Source organism: Echinops telfairi, unplaced genomic scaffold, assembly GCF_000313985.2.
Source record: "Echinops telfairi isolate 266 unplaced genomic scaffold, ASM31398v2 ScPeMD7_6681;HRSCAF=7622, whole genome shotgun sequence".
Classification (NCBI taxonomy): Eukaryota; Metazoa; Chordata; class Mammalia; order Afrosoricida; family Tenrecidae; genus Echinops; species Echinops telfairi.
Genome location: NW_022110581.1, coordinates 207,885 through 229,706, shown reverse-complemented (window position 1 = coordinate 229,706; position 21,822 = coordinate 207,885). Strand labels below are relative to the sequence as shown.

At 51.4% G+C, this 21,822-nt stretch overlaps 1 protein-coding gene across 1 annotated transcript in view; it reads left to right on the top strand.

Annotated features, from left to right (window-relative positions):
- The window catches only part of AIFM1 (apoptosis inducing factor mitochondria associated 1), a 40,671-nt gene extending 35,951 nt beyond the window's left edge, over window positions 1-4,720 (top strand). Inside the window, exons 14-16 of the mRNA XM_004717790.3 lie at window positions 1,341-1,465; window positions 3,295-3,491; window positions 4,436-4,720. Coding sequence (XP_004717847.2) covers window positions 1,341-1,465; window positions 3,295-3,491; window positions 4,436-4,507 — 394 coding nt within the window. The 3' untranslated portion in view covers window positions 4,508-4,720. The remainder of the gene's footprint in view (window positions 1-1,340; window positions 1,466-3,294; window positions 3,492-4,435) is intronic.
- The last annotated feature ends 17,102 nt before the right edge of the window (window positions 4,721-21,822 follow it).

Sequence of the window (21,822 nt, the reverse complement as noted above, 5' to 3'; positions counted from 1 at the left end):
AGTACTGTGGTGGGGGACACACAGCCCACTTGTCTGTAACCCTCCCTGTAGGTAGCCCTTTAGAGCCTCGCTGAGTGCTGGGGCCGGCCCTAGTTGAGTCTTTTGGGCTTTGTTGATTTGAAAGAGGTGCTACATAAAAAAAGTCAAGGTTTCGGGGCCTCTCTCGCTATTCCTGTCGGTGGACTTCTCAGCGGATGGGAGTACATTGTAGGAGATCACAGGCAGCTTGATGAGTGGCCAACAAAGAAATAACAGATGAGTTTCAGGGTCAGCTCATGGAAGAGACTGACATTAGGAAAACAATGGTCCTGAGCTATACAGTTATCAGCTAGGGCCCTGAAGATACCCAGCCAGCGAGCTGCTGTGACCAGAAAGATAACAGGACTGTAGATACCAGAAACAAAGTGGCTACAGCATCCTCAATTAGGACAAAACTGGGGGTTGGGGGCAGGGGGGGGGCTGTCTGCACCCAAAATAATCAGTGAGGTTCCCAGCACAGTGGAAGGCATGAGGACGACCTTCTGACAACATTTTCAAGAAGTTAAGAGAAAATGACCAAGTGGATGAAGGTTCCCCTTTACAAGAAAGCATTCCAGGCTTGGAAAGGGAAGGCTTCGGGGAAAGCACTTGGCAGTTGGGGGTGCAGGCTGGCAAAATGTGATCGAGGGAGGACAGGCACTGTGAGGTTGGTAAGAACTAAAGGCCACAGAGGCCAGTGTTCTGTCTCCAGCCCTGTGCTGCCAGTCTTCCAGAAGCAGATGTCTGTGTAGCCTGGCAGGCTGCACAGGTGTGGGAGCGAGGGTAGGAGCAAGACCCAGTGATACATACCTAGGTCTTTACCTTTGTTGCGACGATATCCATGAATCTGGTGGAGCAGATGGGGGCAAAGTAATAGGAACGATTTTGAAAGCTTAAAAAAAAAACCCGAAAAACCGAAGGCCCAGAGGAAATATTGCCAGTTGATGGTGCCCTCAAGCACCTCAATCCCAGATTCTGTAAACATGGGGGCCCCCTTTGAAGTTCCAAAAAAGCCATTTCCAGACAAGTGCACAGGAAGGGAGTGAGTAGCGAAAGCCTGGCACGCGTCACCACCACCACCCCTCCCCAAATGTGCCCTGGGCTCCAAGGCTAAGAAGGGTGCCATATATGGTATGTGACTTGTGACACAGGGCTAGCACACCTTTCTCCTGGTTGCCCCCTGCTGCCCTTGTGGGAGGCGGACACGTTTGGCATGTGTCTTTTTGTTCTTTGTTTGGTGTAACAAGGCCGTGCCTGAGAGAGCCCGTTGACCATGCTGCTGCTTACGCTGCCCACCCCTCTCTTCTCTTTTTCCTCTTAAGGAGCGACTTGGGCCCAGATGTTGGCTATGAAGCTATTGGCCTTGTGGATAGTAGTTTGCCCACTGTTGGTGTATTTGCAAAAGCAACTGCGGAAGACAATCCCAAATCTGCCACCGAGCAGTCTGGTAAGGAAGTCCTGCTGTCATCCCTGTTCTCCCCAACGAGGTGGGGGTGGGGGTGTCTGCATTGGCTCCACCAATAAAACCCTCCCTTTATGTGCTTGTAAAGAAACCAAGGCCAGAGCGCCATCCCCCACCCCCCCACTGGAGGGCTAAGAGAGCCGACTCCTGTGCCCCAGCCTCCGGACAGTAACTGACTGGGCAGCCCTGTGCCTGCGTGTGTCTCTAGGGAAAAGGAAGAAGCTCGCTTCATGTTTTCCTTTGGTTTCCTGCTAGTCCTGGGCCAGCGCTCTCTGCAGAAGGGAGGCAGCGCTCCTGGAATGGGCCCCTTGTGCTCCCACTCACATCTTTTTCATTAACTCCAAGGTCTCTAGCGCTCTGCCTCCTCTGACCTTGGCTCAAGTTATTTCACCCCTGTGTCTTTTCGCCAGAGGTGTTTCAAGGGCAAATAACTCTTTAAGAAGAAGAAAAACAAGATAGATGCCCACGTCACTCCTGTTCCTAAATTATTGCAGTGCCAGGCATGTACCCGCTCCTTAGTTCTGATTTCTTGCCTGGGAGTGGGATCCCAGGAGAGGGGCCAGGTAGCTTGGCTGCTGTCAGATAGCCAGCGGGCCACCTCCCACACCACCATGCACCCACCCCCACCCCCATCCGCCAGCAGGACTGTCCTTGCCGAGAGTCTCTTGTGCCTTTGCCTGCTTTGGCTGACATGTCTGTGTCGCAGTGTGGCCCAAGAGAACTTTCTGTGGTGCTGAGTTGGTCTATCTCTGCTCTGTCCAATGCACTAGCTTCTGGTGGCGGGGAGGGGACAGGCCGAAGAGTGTTTGAAATGTGTCTGGTGCACTTCAGGAGCTCCCTCTTTAATAGGGCTCACCTGTAAAGAATGTGAAGCTGGATCGCTCCATGTGGCTAAGTGTGTTGGGTCATTTACTCCTTTCACAGTGGGCAGCAGTTGCCTCCATAGGCACTATCTTTTAATTCTCCCTTTCCACAAACTTTTTGAAGCCTCCTGGCACACAGTTTGTTTTGTGCCAGTAGTTCCCATGCCCTCAGCACTTTTCCCCCTTCCTCCCTGGGCTCCCCGTTTCCATCGCCTCTCTCTCCTGACCCTTCCTGCCTTCTGAATGCTGCATGGGGGCAAATGCTGCCCCTTTGGGTCTCATTTGGTCTCGCGGTTTATTGTTGTGAGGAACATGTTCCTTCCGGGGTGTCTGTCCAACTTTACAGGCCTGGTTATTGTTTGGCTGACAGGTAATGACTGGCTGGGAATGAATTCTGTTTCTGGTTTGAAGGTTGCCTCAAAACTACAGTCTTGGGGTCCCACCAAGTTCTATTGGACCAAGAAATCTGCTCTTTTTATGATTTTGAATTTTGTTCTGCATTTTGGGGGGTCCACTCTCCTCGGAACTCTCGATTGTGATTCCAACCAGAGTGGGTAGTTATGCTTGGTGCTAGGTAGCATGGACACTCCCGCCCCCACCTTCCAGCCCAGGAAATGAAAGCCCAACAAGAAACTAAGCTCTCAGGAAAGATCTCTATCGTATATTGAGAATGTAAAAGCTGGGCCTGAGGTGCAGGGGGGGGAGGCGGTAGTTTGGGGTCAGACTGACCCAGTGCCCAAGAACTGGCAAGGAAGAACTTTCCTTGGCTTTGTTGGTGGGGAGAGGCTGGAAGAAGCCCGTGTTTAATGAAGGGGCGTAGAAAAGCTCATGATCTTGAAGCAGGTTTCGAAAGCCACTGGCCTTCCAGAGTTTTCCAGTCTCATAAAGGAGATGTTGGGCCAATGTGTCTGTCTGTTTGTCTGTCTGTCTTTTCGGGGTGGCTGGCTACAGGGACTGGTATCCGATCGGAGAGCGAGACAGAGTCTGAGGCCTCAAGCATCGTTATCCCTCCAAGTAACCCGGCAACACCTCAGGTCCCCACCGAAGGCGAGGACTACGGCAAAGGCGTCATCTTCTACCTCAGGGAGAAGGTGGTGGTGGGGATTGTGCTCTGGAACATCTTTAACCGAATGCCAATCGCAAGGAAGGTAGGTGCCTGTCCACGGTGCTTGGAGAGGAAGCAGGGAGGTGCAGGCTGGGATGGGCCTCGTCCTTCTGGGTCACGTTGTGCCCAGCCAGAACAAAAGCCTCACCTTGGCTCGGGCACTTGTCTTTTTATTACTAAGGACTTGGCTGGGTGGCCGGGAGTCGTCAGCCCACTGCTCGCTTGGGGTCGATAGAAAGCTGTCATCAGTGGTGGGGGGGGGCATGGAATGGAGACCCAATGCCCATTTGTAGACAATTGGACATCTCCCTACAGAGGGGTCACAGAGAAGAGATGAGCCACTCAGGGTGCAGCAGAGCCCCGATGAAATACAACCTTCATCTAGTTCTTTGGTGCTTCCTTCCCCCCACTATCATGACCACAATTCTACCTTATAAATTGGATTAGACCAGAACATGCACACGGCGACAGAAAAGAGCCCCAAACACAGGGAATCCAGGATAGATAAACCCCTCAGGGGCAACAATGAGAGTAGAGATACCAGGAGGATTAGGGGAGGGAAGGGGGAGAAGGGGAATCAATCATAAGGATCAACCTAAAATCCCCTCTCAGGGACAAACAACAGAAATGTGGGTGAGGGGCAATGGAGGACGATGTAAGATATAAAAATAATAATCTATAACTTATCAAGGGTTCGTGAGGGAGAGAGGAAGCGGGAAGAAATGGGGAGCTGATATCAGGGGCTCAAGTGGGAAGAGAATGCTTTGAAAATGATGATGGCGGCATATGTGCAAATGTGCTTGACACACTGGATGAACGTATGGATTGTGAAAAGAGATGTAAGAGCCCCCACTAAAAGTATTTAATTTAAAAAAAGAAAAAAGAAAGAAAGCTGTCATCCCCCCACTCCCTCAGAGTGTGCTGAGGGGTCTGGCCCAGGCTGCCCGACTGAGTGGGTGGGTGACTCCTGGTTCCTCTCTCCCTCAGATTATTAAGGATGGGGAGCAACATGAAGATCTCAATGAAGTAGCCAAGCTCTTCAACATTCATGAAGACTGAAGCCTCACGTCGGGCAGGCGGCCAGGCGAGCGGGCCAGTGCCTCGCCCACTGTCCCTGACAGCGACTAGAATGGGTACGGGAGCCCCTTTTTTTATAGAACCAGTGTCCTCTGTACGTCTGAGTGTGAATGATCAAGCCCTTCATGAATGTTTTCAACCATGTAGTCATATTCTTAATGTTCACTTCTCTAAATAAAGTCAGATTCTTCTAAATGAATGTGTGTTCTCTCTGAAAGGCGGGGGTGAGGAGGAGGAAAGCCCTTACACATTCAGGAACCATTGCCAAGGGTATGGCTCCTCAGCCCCATGGTCCCCACCATGCCCACTTGGCCTCTGGCACCCCCTACCCCTCCAGGGAAGCTCACGACCTCTATGAAGGCTTTGAGCTCCGGCTCGCCCTGGGCCTCCCTGCTGGCAGAGACTTCCTGAGAGCAGTGGGCCTTCTTGTCACAGTCATAGAGCTTAGGATGGGGTCTGGCTCCTACTAGGTGCTTGCTAAACCACTGTGGACAAAGACCCACGTGGGACCCATGTGTCTTTACGTGGAATCAGGGAGCCAGCTAGCTGCTCCATGGGAGAGAGATGACGCTGTCTATTCCCAAACCGCAAGGTTTTGCACTTGGCCCTGTACAGTCATTGTGAGTCCAGGTCCACCTGATGGCAGTGGGTTGGGTCAGGTTGGGTTTGCCACTCTTGGCTGGGGCCTCTTGTCCCACAGGGTTGAGGGGTGGCTGGAGACAGCAGACTACACTAGCCTGGAGTGGGGCCAAGCCCAGAGGTCCACCCTTTATGAGATCCCAATGAGTGACTCCCCTGTCCGCTGTCTCCCAAACTAGCTGTCGCCCCTCCCCTAACTCCTTGCATCTAAATCACAAGAAAGGCACCCGGGCTTTACAGATGGTGTCCCAGGTGAGGAAGACTGCAGTGCCGATCACGTCTCAGCTTGTGCATTTTTGATCACTGAGGAGTTTCCAAATCCAGTCGCATTTCAGAGGAAACGTTTACAACTTTCAAGAGCCCTATGATTAATCTTTTGATAAATGATTCCCAGCCAGTGGTGGGGGTGGGGGCCGGATTTGTTTTGGTTTTCCTACTGGGTTTGTTTAAAGGGAGTTGCCAGCTAGCCAATGACTGTCCTTCCTCATACGAGGGGAACCGGCTGCTCGCCACGCTGCAGGTTCTGACTGTGGACAGTTAGGAGGGTCCAGTCTGGTGCACACTAACAGCCAACTCCTCTAGCAGAGACTCCACTGCCGCCAACACAGAGACCCCGGCGTGTCCCACAAGGCGTTTTTAAAAAGATGCAGTTGGCCCCGTGTGAGTGTGCACCTGGGCTGAATTCTTTAACAGTTGTCCTTGTGGACAGGTCAGCAATACCACAAGGGAGGTGCCATCACACCTGGTTCACAGCCATCTTTAAATGTCTATCCACTCATCTTTCACGGCCCAGTGCTTGCTGCATTGCGATGGTGTCATACCCGTTGGACAAGGCCCCATGATGACCTCTCTGAACTCCAGTTGCACTCAATGTCAGGGAACATAGCTGTCTTTCCATTCGTTCTCTGGACATGTGTGTTTCTGGCAACAACAACCCCCACCCTCTTCTGCCAAAACCCTGGCAAAGTACTGAACAAGTCCTTGGTTGGTGGTGGGATGATGCTTCCTATACAAATGAGCTTTCATTTTGAAAGCTCTATTCTCTGATGTTCAGGCTGTTTGTGGGAGGACACCCCTACCCCCACCACATGCCACTTAGTCCTGGAGGCTGAATGTTTGGTCAGGCCAGCAGGTAACGTTTCTGCCTACACAGAGGAGCAGCTGGGCCACCCCACAGGCACTTCACAACCGGTCACACCCTGAAAGGACGCGCTGGGGCTTTGCCCAAATCGCCAGCATTTGTAGCCCACCCACTTGTCCCCAGCCGAGCTTTTCCTTGCCACGTTACAAGCGGTTTAAGGTTAGCACCCTGACACCACTTCTTAACAGTCCTGGAGTTTTCTGGTCACCTGGGAGACACACTGGGAGGTGCCGGCCTGGAGAGATGGAGCCGAGGGAAGGAAAGAGGTCAGCTTAAGCCTCTGCGTGGCCGATGAGGTCAATATACGTGATTTGATTCAAATCAACAGGGCCTGTTTGGGAGACTAGAGGCTGAGAGCAGAAAGGGGCGGGGTAGGGGAATGCACAGTGACCTAAGGCAGCCCATTTCCTTGAAGGAAAACCAGCAGCTTCTCAAGAGACCCATTTATACAAAACAACTCTCCCTTCCCTTCCACCCCAACCCCTTCCCCTTCCCGCTCCTCTGGAGTTTGGCGTTCCCTGCCTCCACCTAGAGCTCAGTCAGCCCCCACCCCCCACCCCACCAACTGCCTTTCTGGACAGATGGGCCAGCCTGCTGGGCCCCTGAGTCAAAGTGGAACCGCCTCTGGCCTCTTTTCCCATCTTATCAGGGAACTGCTGGCGACCACAGACACATGTACACAAAACCACACACAGATACACACTAGTCCAAGCCAGTGATGACGTGCTCCTGCCTGGCTGGTTCCACATGGGTGTGACTGGGTCAGAGTACAGGGAGGGTCTGAATATTTAGATACTGGACAGCCAAGCCCAAGCTGGAAAGCAGGGATCATCTCAAAATGGACATGTTGCGAAGGAGAGAGGCAGCCCCTGCCATCCGGAAGTTGGCCTGGTGTCGCTACAAACTCACCAGCCCTCGCAGCTAGGTCTTGGCATTCTGTAGATGATAAACAGATTCGGAGGACATGATCATCCTACGAGGACATTCTGTGACCATGTTAGATCAAGACGGAACAAGGCCACTGCATAATCCTGTGTAAACACAGATGAAAACATGAGTCTTACCCAAGCCACAGAAATGGCCACATCCGTCGCCTGCTGGCCCCCCGCCCCGCCCCCCCAATCACTGCTAATATCAGTGACTGCTTCTCACTTTTAGCTTTGGTCTAGTCCAGTATTTCCAAAAGTGGGTGATACTGGCCCCCTGGGAGGAGCTGGAATGATCCTGGGGGTTGCAAAAGCAGATATCTACACTTTCTCTTGGATGATGGACAAAAATCTTTCATTATTAAGGTGGATACTGGGTATTTTTCTTTTTTCTCTTTTTTCTGAAAAGGGGGCGGTAGACCGAATAAGTGTGGGAACTCATGGTCTAGTCTTCCTGCCTACTAGATAAGGTTTATTGAGTCAGATATTCAGAGAATTATCCCTGCTTCATCACCTCCTCTCCCAAATCACCCAACATGAGCCCGACTCCTCCAAGTCCTTTCACTCTGCCCTGTGGTGGGTGTTCTCCCTCGCTGCACCCAGAGATAAACCCAATTTGTTCAAGGACGAGGGTGTCCTGGAGGGTATTGACAATTTGGAGACAAATAGCCCAAGTATCTCCTGGAGTCCTGCTGTCCCAGCGAATCTGTCCTAGTTCCAGTTGAAGCTCTAGGTTCTGTGTCTGAATCCGTGAAGGCCCAGGAGGCCTTGCTGGTGTCGGCAGACAGAGGTGCCGGATTTCCCAGGCAAGGTCCCACCCAGGACATCGTGACAGGGGCAGGGGAACATATACAGCAGAACCAAACACCTCCTGCTCCCCACCCTCTCGACACACACACACACACACACACACACACACACACACACACACACACACACCCTTGCAATCATTCAGATGCCTGAGCCCATCGTTAACAGCTACTGTGTCAACCCATCTCCTTGAGGGGCTTCCTCTCTTTCACTGCCCCTCCACTTTATGATGTCCTTCTCCAGGCCAAAGTCCTACACAAAATAGGATCCTATGTACCTGTGCTGCAAATAGGAGTGTACTCGGGTATACTGTAGAGCATGCAGCGGACAAAGTTATGCAAACCTTTTAGCTGAAACCAAACTGGTCCTGGAGCTTGAGGGCGAGCAGCTATAGCCTCAGGGACATCTAGGTCAAATGGCGTGACACAGGCAATGCTCTACATCCCACTTTGGTGACTAGTGACAAGGGTCTTAAAAGCTCGGGAGCACAGCTATGAGACTCTTTCAATTAGAGCAAGGAGCCCTGGTGGCACAGTGGTTAGGTGCTGGGCTGTGATCCACAAGGTCCGAGGTTGGAAATCACCAACTGCTCCGAGCACGACAGGTCTTTCTACTTGGATCAAGAGTTCCAGTCTCCAAGACTCACAGGGGCAGTTCTACTCTGTCCTACAGGACTGCTATGAGTTGGCATGGACTCAATGGCCGTGATTGTGGTCATTGCTTTAGAGCAGGGGTGGCAAAGCTTAGAGATGGAAGAGCGAGTCCTGCCCCTCACAACAATTTAAAAATCATTCCGGAGCCATAAATGTTTTTGTTTTTACAAACAAATGAAACCACCACGACCTGAATAAGATCCTTGAACAAATTTCAATTTCCCTTCAGAACCACGTGGACGTTCTGCAAGAGCAGCATAACGGCTCGTGAGCCACAGTTTGCCAAACCCCATCTAGAGCAAAGCAGAGGCAGACTAACCCTCAGCTCCTATGTGTGAAAAAGTCTCTCAAGGCACACACAGGACTTTTTGCAACTTTCCACGACCTCAGTTACTTCTTATCCCTAAGGTCTAGAGCAGATGGTGGAAGCCAAAGCACTTGGCAAATGTGTCCCTACCAGGTCGCTGCTGTCCTCTAGAGTAAACAGGATTTCCAGGTGTGTTTTTGTTTATAGTTTACGAGATGGCATAGCAAATGACAACTGGACCCACGTTTCCCTAGAAACTGCACCTGGTCTTAGTGCCTGCCCACAGAGAAAGGGCCAGCCTCAAAACTGGGCCCGAGAAAAAGTGGTGACCCGTTTCCCCCTAGAAGGTTCTCTTCAAACCTACAATGTCTTCAACCGCAGACTCGATACATCCATTTTGTGACTCTCAGTTCCCAACAGAGGAGCCCTAGGAGCATAGCGGATTTCAAATTTGGTTGCTAACCCAAGGAAAAGATTAACAGCCTTGGAAGCCTACAGGAGCAGTTCAACTCTGTCCTATAGGGTTGCTGAATCTCCTCAATGACAGTGAGTTCGGATTAGTATTTAATGGTTGTTAGGTGCCATTGAGTCATTTCAGACCCATCGCAACCCTAGGCACAATAGGATAAAACACTGTCTGGTCCTGCACCATCCTCACGATGGTTCCTACTCCTGAGCCCATTATTAGTCCCCAGCAAAGACATCCTACAGAGCTGATGGACACCGAGACCATGACCCAAGGCAGTGAACGCTCAGCTGAATGCCACAGTGTAAGTTCAGAAAACTTCCACGTGTCATATAAGCCCAAGGCCCTCTTGCCCTACTTGCTGGCCATTTCCATATTGACCATGGCCTTGGCACAGTCCTACCCCAGAGGGCAGTGACAAGAGAGCAGAGAAAGCTTGCAAACTGCAACCAGCCCTGTCTGAAAGAAAGACAAGCCTGCACCATGCTGCCCTGGTGGGAAAGGTTGCCAAGGGAGCATCCCCCCTCTGGAGGGAAAGACACCCTCCGATGCTTCTGAGGAGGCCGGCAGAAGTCTTGCAGGACCTGGCTTGAGTCAAGGCCCTCAGCTACCTGATGATATGAATTTTTGAAGCCATTGCTGGTGGTGAGACAAGTCTCTCCTCTCTTCTCTCCATATTCCTGACATAATGGTGGGGGGGGGCGGTGACTGGAGCTCTGGTGGCCTCGTGATTAAGAGTTGGCCTACTATCTGCAAGGTCAGCAGTTTGAAATCACCAGTCAGCTGCTCCTTGGGAGGATGGGGCTTTCCACTCCTAAAATGAGTTACAGTCTGGGAAACCCTCAAGGGCAGCTTCACCCTGCCCTATAGGGTTGTTTCGATTGGACAACGACTCCATGGCAGTGGGTGGGGTGGAGTTTCACGGAGGTAAGTGGTGAGAACTGGGTATATTTAGCTGTAAAATTGCCTCAGCACAGCCTAGACCAGCCCCAGGAGGAGGGGCCACAGAGACCACTCAGATACCACTGGGGCTTGATGCAAGAGACCAAGGGCAGCCCAGCGCAGCCATCGCACACCGGGCCATGTGTAAATGGTTCCAGAGAAGCACTCTCAGCTTCTTGTTAAACTCCCCAGCCAGTCCTGAGGTCTGGAGGGCAGATGACATTCCCCAGATGACAAACCCTCCGCAGGTGCTCCTTTGGTGAAAGCGGCTTCCTTAGTGACATGAATCCCAGCGTGGTATACGTGGTTTAGCCCCAAGGTTAGCAGTTCAAACCTACCCAGAGACACCACAGAGGAGAGACCTGGCGATCTTTTTGCCTAGAGGACACAGCCTTGAAAATTCCGTGGAGCAGTTCCGTTCAGTACACTTAGGGTCGCCATGACGACAACTAACAACCGCCACTTCGGGAGAACTTTGGACCAAGGGACAAGCAGGCAGTTGCCTCTCTCCCAGGCATGCCCGAGGACTGGAAGAGAAGCACAAGGGGGCCTCCACGGGACCCGCTCCACCACTTCCCTCCCAGAGCCGACCCGAGAGAGAAAGAGCCGGGAGTTGGAGGGCTGTGCCTGAGGGGGGTGGGGAGGATTCTCATGAGTCAGCAGATTTGGCTTGGGTGTGAGTTCATCCTTCCCCGAATCAAGGCTCCCACCCACCCACCCAGAGCAGGAGTGGCAAGTCCCGCTTTCAGGACTGGGCAGGTGGGGGGCAAAGAGATGGCGCCGTAGGCTCAGTAGGCTCCCCTCCCCGACGGCTGCCTGTTGATGGCGCCCCGCTTGGGTGGGGGGCACTGAGTCCTATATGATGTCTGGGCACTGGCGAAATTCCAGAGCTCAGAAAGAGGGGCAAGGCATTGGGGGAGGGTGAGAAATCCCAGGAGCCCAGGAGCAGGGGACATGTTTGCTTGCACGCAGTACTTCAAAGCGCCTGGGGCCACCACTCAGGCCCCCCGCAGAGCTCTGTACTGTACTGTCCTGTCCTTAACGTCAGCAAAGGAATTGTGGTTTCTGGGCCGGCTTTTCTCTCCGGGGATGGCGCTCTTGCCCTGCGGCAGTAGACTGGAAATGCGGATTCCTGGCTAAGGCATTGGGGGTGGGTTTCCCTCACTGGCGCGGCTCTCCTGAGACTAGGAGCGCAGTCAGGGACACTGACAGAGGCCGGGGTTGGGCCTAGGTGAGCATCTAGGGAGAAGATTTCTGGGTCCCCCGGGTGTCCACCCTATCTTCTGGAGCTCTTTAAAAAAAAATGGCAAAAAAGAGGCCCACGTGGGGCTCAAACTTGCAACCTTGGCCTCCTAGACCGCCTTGCAGGCCCGGAACTGGAGGCGGGGTGCTGCTGACCCCGTGGTGGTTCAGGGTTCTGCGTTCTGCGGTGACTGCTTCAAGGACAAAGAGTATGGGGCAGTGTCCAAAATAACTTATGGCCAGCCCCTGATGAACAACAAAATGCATGCGCCCCTTTCCTTTCCTTTTTTTAAAAAAAATTCTCCTGCAAGTGCTACGAATTGACTGCGGAAGACAAATTCGCACTGCAGATATGCTGAAAGAAAGAAATGTTCCCATAATCTCACCAGCCGTGATAACCGGCGTTAGCATTTTCTGGAAATGTTGCCAAGTTTTCTTGAGAAGGAAAACGTCGATTGGCACACATAAGTGGAACTATTGGGTTGTTTTATATCTTGTTTGTCTGTTAGTTTGTTCCCTTAGGAAGGTAAATGTATGGAATCGACTCGATGGGGGCCCTGCGTTTGGGAACAGACTGAATGTTTCATATCTCAATAAACCAGTTGCTGTCAAGTCATTAAAGACTCATGGGGCCGTAGAAAGCAAATGTTTTGAGAATGATGATGGCAACAGGTGTACAAGTGTGCTTGACACAATGGATGTATGAATGGAATGTGATAAGAATTGTATGAGCCCCCAATAAAATGATTTAAAAATAAAGACTCATGGGGCCCCCATCTGGGCCAGAGTAAAACTGAGCCCTTTGTGGCTTTTACAATTTTAAATTTCCTGTTGTTGAACATATACAATGTGCGCTATATGCCAGTCCAGCAGTTTCTACATGTATGAGGTTTGAGCATTGCTATTAGGGTCTGTGTTCATACATGCATGGATTTATGCCAAACAAGGCATGTTTAAATATGTCTCTACAGTCAGCAGATGGCTGTGGTAAGTTCTTGAACGAACACACTTGTCTTAGTTCCATGAGGGTGCCTCCCCACCCCCAGCCCCCCCCAAAGTTCCAAAATTGAATTACAAGAGTGGCTTTCTAGTTCAAGTCCAGGCAGGGCAGTCAGCTCAGATGGCTATGGAGAACTGTAGGGGAGGGTCACAAAGGGTGTTCCTGAGGGACACAGGATGATTACAGCGACTTAGCATGGAAAAGCTTTAAGAAAATGAAAAATTGCACTAGTGAGATTCACCAGCTAGGATTGTTTTTTTCCTTCATGACAATGCTCCTTCTCTGAGGGAGCCTATCAGAGGGCTATCCTACAAGAATTTCGTTGAGAAACCTTGTCCCATCCACCTAACAGCCCTGATCTTGTCCCTTCAGACTTCTTTTGTCCCCCAAACTCCAAGAACATGATTTGAGTCCAGGGTGAATGCCAAAGAACTGCCGTTTTGACGTAAATCAAAGAGTACAGACTCTTCAGATAAGGATTCAAGAAATGAAAACTATCTGCAGAAGCATGCAGACAGAGGTGGAGGGCAATGGCCAAGAGGCGAGAGCTTCACATTTGGGTATTTTTGATTAATAAAGGTTTCTCTAAATTTGTAGCAATATATTTTTTATTTGCCTTGGTACTCTTCAGTGACATCGATTATATTCTCTGAGTTGTACAACCATTCTATGCTTATTTTCTGAGTTTTGCCTCTCCCTCAGGTTCTTACCTATTTTCAAGTTTCTGTTGTCAATTTGATTCCATAGAGATCGTTCTTTTTTTTAATCATTTTATTGGGGGCTCATACAACTCTTATCACAATCCATACATACACCAATTGTGTAAAGCACATTTGTACATTCATTGCCCTCATCATTCTCAAACATTTGCTCTCCACATAAGCCCCTGGCATCAGCTCCCCATTTTTCCCCTCCTTCCCCGCTCCCCCATCCCTCATGCATCCTTGATAATTTATAAATGATTATTTTGTCATATCTTACACTGTCCGACGTCTCCCTTCCCCCACTTTTCTGTTGTCCTTAAAAGAGTACAATGCTCCAGGCAAACTTTAAGAAAGAAAAAAAACTAGAGCTAAGCTGTTGTTTTACTAGTTGAGCTAAAGTGTTGTTTGGTTTTAAGAAGACTTCGGGGAATGGATCATCTTTGTTTAAAGGTTTAAAGATTATAGCAAGTAGCTCGGGGCAATAATTTCAGGGACTCATCCAACTTTCAAGGCTTCAGGACATCTGGAGTCCTGGAGATTTTGAAATTCTCCTCTGTATCCTCCCCCACTTTTGAACAGAATTCTATGGAATCTTGGCTCAAAAGGTTCAGTTATGGTAGTTGGGCACCATTCACTTCTTCTGGTCTCATGGCACAGAAGGTATTTAGCCGAGCATGCCAAATCTTCCTTCTATCCCTGACTCTCCTTGTTCCTTCATTGCTCCAGGTGACTAGAAACCAATTGTGGTACCTTGGATGGCCACTTGCCAGCTTTTAAAACCTCAAGCGCTATACAACGAAGTAGGAGGCACAAATGAAGCACTGGACAGGCCACCATGTGTGGCCAGCAGATACTTTCGAGCTGAAAGAAAGGTAAAGAAACAAGCAAACAATGTTGGGGGCTGTAACTGTACCCTTTCCAGAGGCGACAGCGTGACACCTTTTTTCTTCTTTTTTTAATCATTTTATTGGGGGCTTGTACAGCTCTTATTACAATTCGTACATACATCCATTGTGTCATGCACATTTGTATATTTGTTGCCATCATCATTCTCAAAACATTTGCTTTCTACTTGAGCCTTTGGTATCAGATTCTCATTTTTCCCCTCTCCCTCCCACTCCCACCCCCCCTCACAAACCCTTGATAATTTATAAATTATTACTATTTTGTCATGTCTTACACTTGTCCGATGTCTCCCTTCACCCACTTTTGTGTTGTCCACCCCCCAGGGAGGGGGTTATATGTAGATCCTTGTGATTGGTTCCCCCTTTCTACCCCCACCTTCCCTCCACCCTCCCAGTAACGCCACTCTCACCACTGGTCCTGAGGGCTTCATCTGTCCTGGATTCCCTGTGTTTCTAGTTCCTATCTCTACCAGTGTACATTCTCTGATCTAGCCGGATTTGTAAGTTAGAATTGGGATCATGATAGTGGGAGTGGGGAGGGGTGGGGAGAAAGCATTTAAGAACTAGAGGAAAGTTGTATGTTTAATCGTTGCTACACTGCACCCTGACTGGCTCATCTCCTCCCTGTGATCCTTCTGTAAGGGGATGTCCAGTTGCCTACAGATTGGCTTTGGGTCCCCACTCCACACTCCCCATCATTCACAATGATATGATTTTTTTTATTCTTTGATGCCTGATACCTGATGCCGTCGACATCCCGTGATCACACAGGCTGGTGTGCTTCTTCAATGTGGGCTTTGTTGCTTCTCAGCTAGATGGCCGCTTGTTTATCTTCAAGCCTTTAAGACCCCAGGTGCTGTATCTTTTGCTAGCCGGGCACCATCAGCTTTCCTCACCGCATTTGCTTATGCACACCCGCTCTGTCTTCAGCGATCATGTCAGGAAGGTGAGCATCATGGAATGCCAGTTTAGTAGAATAAAGTATTGTTGCATTAAGGGAGTCCTTGAGTGGAGGCCCAATGTCACTCTGCTACCTTAATATTAAACCCATAAATATATGCACATAGATCTCTTTCTCCTTCATCATATGTAAATTTATTTACATGTGTACATGCCTGTATTCAGAGCTCTATACATGCCCTTTGCCTCCTAGTTCTTTCCTCTATTTCCTTTTACTCTCCTCTGTGGCACTTTTCTTGAAACCCAGAAAGAAAAGCTGTGTTTTGGGCTAATACTCCAGGCACTCTTTTCCTTAGATAGCCATCCCAACAACTCCTGCTTTCAGGGTGCCCAAAGCCATCTGAGAATGCTATCTAGAGATTTTTTTTTCCCATAGAGAAAAGGAAAGGGGAGAAACTCATCTAAACCCCAACCCCAAGGGATCCTAAGCACTCCCCAGTTTTGCTGCGTGCCAGGAGAAATACCAGCCGTCTCCTGCCCAAACCTCAGAGCCCAGCCTGGGGCCTCCTTCCTCCCGGGGCCGTGCCTGACTATTCCTGGAAAGCCCCGCCTTGCTATTCACCCTCTCTCCAAGGTGTCTCCTCCTACAGCACAAGGATCCAATGGGCCCCCCTCCCTTTCTGTCCCCAAACTGCCCCACAGGCCTCAGCCTGTCCCCTTGCTTGATGCCCTGGTGCTGACTTCTCAGAAGCAGGCCCTGGGCCGCCCAGGAGCTACCCCTCTGGCCTGGTGTGCCTGGCTAGGTGACCTGGAGTGGATCTGATATACTCATTTGTGTTAATGTGATAATGAGAGCTAATGGGATCTCACGCTAGCCTCAGCCAAGTTCTAGCTGCCCCCGAAACAGCCCCCACCCCACCCACTGCTCTAGCCTCTAGCCTCAAGTCTGGGCTGTAGGGATGGGAATTTTCAGGCTGACTAAACGCACTGCCTGCAGAGGGGGCGGGGAAATGAAGGAACCTCGCAGCCCCAGCCGATCCCAGGGTGCTGGTGCTTTCCCTGGAGGAGCTGCTGCCGCCTCGGTTTCAGTTTCATCCTTGGCTGACACTGATCTCGCTGAGCGGAGTGGAGTTGCTTCAGTTTCTAAACTCCAGCCTCTCCCTTCTCCCCAGCAGGTCTCCTCTGGACTCCTAGCATTTCTCAGCCAGGACTTCACGTGGTGAGGGGAGAGATGGGAAGATAATTTGGCAGCCATGAGGAAAAGAAAAGTACACGTAGACAACCTCGGACTCACAGGCTCACATACCATGCGGCCTTGGAGAGACACACACACGCCCATGCCCTCGGCAAGGACACACGCACGCTGGAGGGGACAGGTTACATCCACGACTTAGGCCTCCCTGGACACGAGTGGGCACACACGTCCATGTGGGCTCACACGGGCCTGACAGAGAGCACATCTCCCCCACCCCGCCTGCTGCCAGCCCCACACGCACACTCTCACACTCGCTCACACAGAGGCCAAAGCAGCCGAGTTGGATGGCTTCCTCAAAAGAGGGTTGGAAAGTTTGGTTGCTGCCAGAGAAGGGGCCTAGACATTCCACGAAATGACTCATGCTGCACCTTTATAGACATGAAATGCTGCATTTTCCTCCATTCCCCAACAACAACAACAACAACAACAATGCCCCTCAAACCCCTGCCCCACGGGGACTTGGCCCACTGGGCTTGGCCCATGCTCTGTGGCTGGGCAGAATGGGCATCATCTGCTGCCTTGAGCGAACCTCCTCGGGTCAGGGGTGCCCTGAGGCGGAACCTCAGCCTTAGTCCTTGGGCTCTGGGGTTAGGCCTGGGCCTCCACTGTTATCCCCACCCCCTCCAGAGACTCTCCCCCAAATCTCTCAGGTCTCAGGGCACTGTCCTGGACAACTCCAAGGGTGCTGTTGACATTGTCCCTAGGAGAGCCCCACACAACATGAGCCGAGGAGGGAGTCCCAGCTGGATTGCTGCATGTGTCCTCTGTCTTCGTCCCCCGCCCTCCCGCCCCCATCTTCACACACTTAAGGACCTACAGCAAGCACTTGGTGGCCCCTCCAGCACGGCCTCTTCATCCAGCAACCTGGTACACCTGCACTGGTGCTTCTGATGATGGCCAGCCCTCTGCTCCCCATTCCGAGCAGCAGCGGGCAAGCAGTTAATAGCTCTTTTGGAATCTCCATGGGGCTGTGGGACACAGTGAAGTTGCTGCCCCTTGCCACCTAAGTAAGGGAGGTGTTAGGCCAGTGGAAGCTGAGTGCTGAGGGGTTAACTCAGGCTCCATTGGATGGTGGCCTGGAAGGACCAGACATTAGCCCCACTGCCCTGTTCCCAGGGATTTTGCCTGGCTGAGTGCCACTTCAGGCCAGTGGGATCTGAGACTGCTGGGGGCCTGCCATTGCTTGCTGAACTCTATCCAAAGCCACTCTTCCTTACTGTTTTTTAATGAAGCACAGGTTTGAGTCCTTACCCGCAACACTCTCTCTCTCCCACCAACCAGCCAGTTTTCTAAGTACCAGGTTCACTCTCCGGCTGTGTCTGCCCAGCAGTCACTGGGCCCAGGACTGACCATGCACCATTCAGTCTTCTTCCTCCAGTGAGCCTTCCTGTGCTGTTCTCCAGCCCCCTCAAGAAGTAAAATGTGACGATTTCCCGGGGACTCTCATGGCCCCACTCAGCCAGGGCCTACAGATAAGAAAATGCACACACATACACACAAACGAAAAACTCACTGCCATCAATGAGATGCTGACTCCTAGCAAACCTATAGGACAGGGTGGAAGTGCCTCTCTGTAATTCTTTTTTTTTTTTTTGGCTGTAACTCTGAAGGAGTACAAAATCCCATCTGTCTTCTGTGGAGTGGCTGGTGGTTTTGAATGTCTGACCCTATGATTAGCAGCCCAGCACACAGCAACTCAATCACCAGGCCTCCTATGGACATCAAGGAAAAAAAATATATATATACATATACATATATATCACCATAGATGTTGGGTGCCATCAAGTCAGTTTTGACACATAGCGACTCTATGCACAACAGCAGGAAACACTGCCCGGTCCTGTGCCAGCCTCACAAGTGTTGTGTCGGAGCCCATTGTTACAGCCACTGTGTCAATCCATCACGTTGAGGGCCTTCATCTTTTTCACGGACCCTCTCCCAAGCTTGAGGCTTATATGTATGTATGTATGTATTAATGAGAATTAACAGAGCAGGAGCCCTGGGGGTGTAGTGGATTATGCCTTAGGGCTGCTAACCATAAGGTCAACAGTTAAAACTCACCAGCCACCTCCCAGGAGAAAGATGAGGTTTTCTACTCCCCAAAAGATATAGCCTCAGAAACCCACAGGGGCAGTTCTACTTTGTCCTGGAAGGTCGCTATGAGTCAGAAGTGACTCGGTGGCGGTCAAGTTCTATGCTCCTCAGCCAGGAAGGTCACTGACCAGATGAAAGTCATGACCTGAAAAATTGCTCACTCGGCACTCCTAACTTCACAGCCTCACTTCTAGTGGGAGCTGGGCCCGGGGCTCTCCTGTCAGGAGAACTCTGCAGTCCCTCCAGCCTTGCCCAGGGAGTTCTGTGTGGTAACCACCCAACAAGCTTCTGAGAACAAACCCTCCTTTTGCTGCCCAGCCTCAGCCCTGGACTTAGAGATGCCTTTCCCCATCTCCTACCTCCCACCCCCGCCCCTGTCCCTGTATTTGACAATCTAGGGGTTCGTCTCTTATACTTAACAGATGCAAATCTGGAGTTCTTGAACACATCTGCAAAGGAGCATTGCCTGCTTCACAGAGAAAATTACAAGGGGCTTGTCAGCCGCAGTGCGCTGGGGTGGAGGTGGGGGGATTCCTTCTGAACCCAACCTTTTCTCTCATCTTTTAACTATGCTTCTCGCTCCCACAGTTTCATCTTGAGACAACTTTTTGTTTGTTTGTTTTTGAGACCATTTTTCTGATATGTGCCTGTCGTGGAAGCTCTGGACTTGTGGTATCTTGTTCTGGCCACAGGTTTGAATAGAATGTATTGAGGCCAAATGGGTAAGTGTGGGGGATAGCAATCAGTCGCCTTGTCGCCCAAGAATGAGGGTCACGTGTGAAGGATCATGGGCTATTTTAAAAAGAGAGACAAAGAGGGGCTCTGAAAGAAGCCCCAACGGAAGGGCTGCCTAAAGAGTGCAGCATATGGAGGTGGTCCCCTAGAGACCACGCATCTTGGAGGCCTGAGAGGACCAAGCCCAAGAGTGAGGAAGAAGGGCGTCTGGCAGGGGAGGCCGGGAGGTCTGCAATGCTGGGTGGTGCATCTGGGCATCCAGGGACAACTCGAGAAGGGGGATTCTTGCCAAGTCAGAGGATGCGCCACTGGCAGAGATGGCATGGCTGTCACCAGGAGAGTGGTGAGCTCAGTCTGGCAGGCTCCACCTGGCTGGGGCTTCCCAATAAGTAGGTGGAGGAGCAGGGAGCCAAGCCAGGATGGGGGTAGGATGTGGACCAGCTGGCTTATTGAATGGATGTGGAGTGGCTGAGGAGACAGGAGGGCCACAGGGACCCGAGCCCATGACCCATGCAGCTCCAAAGCGAGAAAAGTGGGGCCTATTTTTAGCTGTGCCTCCCAGTTCCTGGCGTTCTGGTCTAAGAGGGAATTTGGGATTCCCACAAGCCATGGGTTCTAGGTCATTGGCAGGCCTCAGTACCAGCTATCAGGAACAGACAGGTGCAGTGTCAGCTCCTCTCCCTGTCTTTCTCAGGAGGTAGACCTCCAAGAGAGTTGAGGGTAGACCCTCACAGTGAGGACGCAGACAGAGAGCACTGTTTGAGGGCTGTACGAGGTACCTGAGCTGTCCTAGACCCTGCCTAGCTCATTCTGTTCTGTCCTTCTGTCCCGTCCTCGTGAGGGAGGTTGTTACCATCTCTAGGTCATAAGGAGAGAAATCGAGGCCCAGAGAGTTGAAGTGGTGCCCATCTGTCTGAAGTTAAAGACCACTGAACATGCGTGTGCGTGTGCGTGTGTCCATCAGCAAATTTTGAGGTCAGGGTCAAGGAGGCTTGGAGCAGTCTGTAACCCACCACAATGTTGAAGGGGAGTATTACAGATAGGAGATGAGCAGAGCAGGGAGTCAGGGGTCTCCTGAAGCCAGAATGCCCTCGGAGTAGAAAGTGTGCCTGTTTGTCTAAGAAAGAAAGAGGAACTTGGTTCAGGGACATGGCTGGAGGTAGCCAGAAGGTCTCACAGGCCAGCATCTCCAGTCTAGTCACTAGGTCTTCCTTCCCCTGGAAGCCTGGATGGAAATTTTGGCTGCCTTGTCTGCCATGACCCTACATCCCCCAGGCCTGCATGGGGACCAGCCTTTCCCAGGGTTGGGGAAATAGACAGTCACTGGGAGCCAAACAGGTCCCCCAAACCTCAGGCCCTTTACCCATCCCTGCCCCACAGAGTGAGGACCCTCTTCCCCACAAGGCCCTTTCTGCCAAGGAGATGCTAGGGCTGAGGCCTGGTTGGACCCCCTACCCCAGACTTAAACAAAAAGAAACCAACCTGTCGCCATGGGGTGGGTCCTGACTCAAAGCTCCCTTATGGTGCAGAGTAGAATCACACGTGTACGGTTTCCAAAGCTGTAAATCTTAAGGGAAGCAAGCTGCCACACTGCTCTCTCGCAGAGCTGCTGGTCCGTTCTAACCGCTGCCTTTTCAGTTAGCAGCCCAGAGCTATCACTGTGCCATCAGGCCTCCTTAATAGAGCCATAAAACAACCATTGCTGGCTGTTGATTGGAACTCGGCGGCACCCTATAAAACAAAGTAGAACTGCCTCACAGGGCGAAGAGGATGGAAAGTACCGTGGGCTGTCAGAAGAACAAACATAGCTGTGTTGGAAGTCGTACAGCCCAAATGCTCCTTGGAGGGGAGGCTAGTGAGAGTTCGTCTGAGTTTCGCACCGCTAACCCACCGCACAGGTAGCTGTTTGAAACCGCTAACCTTTCCTGGAAAGAAAGACGAAGTTTTCTACTCCCGTAGTTACGGTCTCTGAAACCCACAGGAACAGTTCTACCTTCCCTATAGGGTCGCTATGAGTCAAAATGGACGCCATAGCAACGAGTGATCTGGCGAGACGCTGCTCCAGAGAAAGCTCACGAGAGTCTGGGGGAAAGTGCAGCAAGGAGCGGCGCAGGACGCAAGCTTAGCAAGACTTGCGAAGATGGCGGGACGCTAGTGTTTCCATCTGCGCTCCGCAAACGCCAGCGACTCCCACTCCCTTTGCACCTGCTGTCGACAACCCCTCGCCCCGGGCCTCCTGCCCCTCCCCTGCCCTCTGCACATCCACAGCCTCCGGTTTTGCCCACCCCCTTAGTTTAGGGCCTTAAGTCCAACTTCCTAGGACATCCCCTAACCTCTCCAGTCACCCTAATCAATCACATAGCTTATTAGACCTAGGACCCTGCAGGCTTGACAAATTATTCCCAATTGTTTCCCCTGGGCATCGTGGTCTGCCCCCCTCTCTCCCCGCTGCACGCCCTCCAGGCAGGTGGGCACTCTGCAGACGCCTAGGAACCTGGGCCAGGGCATTCAGCACGTGGGTTCCCAGGCCGAGGGGCTGGACTTGGCTTTCCAGAACCTCAAGGCGTGGTGCGGGGGC